Consider the following 1,947-nt stretch of genomic DNA (forward strand, 5'->3'; position numbering starts at 1 on the left):
ATTTGAAGGAGTAAAACCTCCTTCAGCTACACGATTAATGTATAGTTTTAATGGATCAGAATTTGAACCAAATGAAGAATTTAAAATGTTTAAGAATATGATAATTGATTTTTATCACAATGATGTTAATGAGAAGTTAGTTGTCGATGAATTAACTGCAATGATGGTTTTTACTGTTGTGGAAGGAAAAATTTATATGACTGTTTATTATATTAAAGCTACATCAACTTCTATTGAAAGCCATGAAGTTGGACCTCGTATTGTCATGGTACCTGGTAGAAACAAATTTGGAGCTGAAGATATGAGAGAAGAAGCAATGAAAGTTCCACAAGAACTTGTTGCACCAAAGAAAAAGAAGAATGTTTCAAAAGATATGTTTGGACAAACTATTGGAAGAGTACATGCTATTGGTGAGGATTTAGAACAATTAAATAAGAAAATTAAATTACCTAAAGCTTTGAGAGAGTCAAAGAAAGAAAAAAAATTGAGTAAGAAATAATTGATTGATGATTATATTTCTTTGTTATTTATCCAAAAAATTATTTTTTACTTTATATTTTCATTAGAAATTGTTTTTAGATTATTTGATATTAGATATTTTTATCCAAAACACTGATTATTTATTCTTTTAGGATTGTTAAATTACTCTTTAATATATGTAAAGGAAGTCTGAAAATATCTAAAAAAAACTCCATACAATCGTCTCTATAAACAAATAATTTTATTATGAAAACCATTTTTAAATACTAATAAATATTCATAATATTCTATAACTATTTCTTGTCTGGTTAGATAAAAATAATATCATTTTTATTTATTTTGTTCTTTATTTACCTTTTTTATCTTTTTAGTAAGGGAATATTCTAAACACGTTAATATAATAGTTTCAATAAAATATATGTTATAGTACTATAAACTATCAAAATTTAGATGTGTATTACTCTAAAACATATGTAATTGATCTTATCATATTTTATTTCATGTTATTTACTTAAAAAGATTTTCTTATTTTCAATAAATTTAATCAAAATTTATTTATAAAAAAAACTTTTTTAATTTATTTTTTATTCATAACAAAAAGACGTTTTAATAAATATTGTATTTCAAGAGTAGACTAATACAAATTTGAATACTATAATATCCATTTCATTAATTAAACATTTTTTCTTTCCCGCAATAGAGAAAAAGAATAATTAATTAAAAGCAAAAATAAAATTGAAGTATTAATTTATAAGAAAAACAGATTTTGAAATTTGAATATTCTCCAAAGACAATTTATAGAAAAAGGAATATTCATAATGATGTTATTTTATTATTATTTAATAACTATAATGAATAATTTAAAAATGGTTTAAATATAGTTTTAGAATAACAACAAAGAAATATGTTATTGATAACAGAATTTAATTAAGACAAAACTAAAAAGAAGATGAACGTCCTGAACATCCTAAATGGAAAAAAGTTCGAAACATGAAACACAGAATTGGGAAGTTTAAAATAACTTAGAATTTATTTCTTAATGCAAAAGAAGACAACACAACAGCCATGTTATTGTTATTTATGTCAAAAGAGTAAAATGTTTGAAATAACTAATCCAAAAATCAAAACAACTAAGTTGTGTGTGTTGATATTACGTTCACTTAAAATGCTTCATCCTGAAATGGAATGTTATTCAATAAAGACAGACATTAATGAATTTATTCAAAGTCATTGGGTTATGTTAGTGAAGTTAAAGATATGTTTGTTAAATTTAATAACAGATAGTTTTTAAATAAATCTCTTGTTAATAATTATCATTTCAGATACAAAAAATAATAAGAGAAAAGAAACTGAAATGAAAAGAAAGAGATTAATAAGTATAGTTCAAACAGCTCAATGGAAAAAAGCTATTCTTGATGCACTTAATCATTGTCCATTAATTGAATGTGGAAAAGACTTTTGTCATGA

The 1,947-nt window shown here is 22.8% G+C and overlaps 1 protein-coding gene across 1 annotated transcript; it reads left to right on the top strand.

Moving 5' to 3' along the window:
* Positions 1-37: 37 nt before the first annotated feature.
* Positions 38-499, top strand: EHI_059540 (Brix domain-containing protein 1, putative; the record flags this gene model as incomplete). Its single annotated transcript, XM_001914495.1, has 1 exon — positions 38-499. The coding sequence occupies one exon, from the start codon at positions 38-40 to the stop codon at positions 497-499; it is 462 nt and encodes a 153-aa protein (XP_001914530.1).
* Positions 500-1,947: the final 1,448 nt, after the last annotated feature.

Source organism: Entamoeba histolytica, genomic scaffold (assembly GCF_000208925.1).
Source record: "Entamoeba histolytica HM-1:IMSS scf_1104750517155 genomic scaffold, whole genome shotgun sequence".
NCBI lineage: Eukaryota > Evosea > Mastigamoebida > Endamoebidae > Entamoeba > Entamoeba histolytica.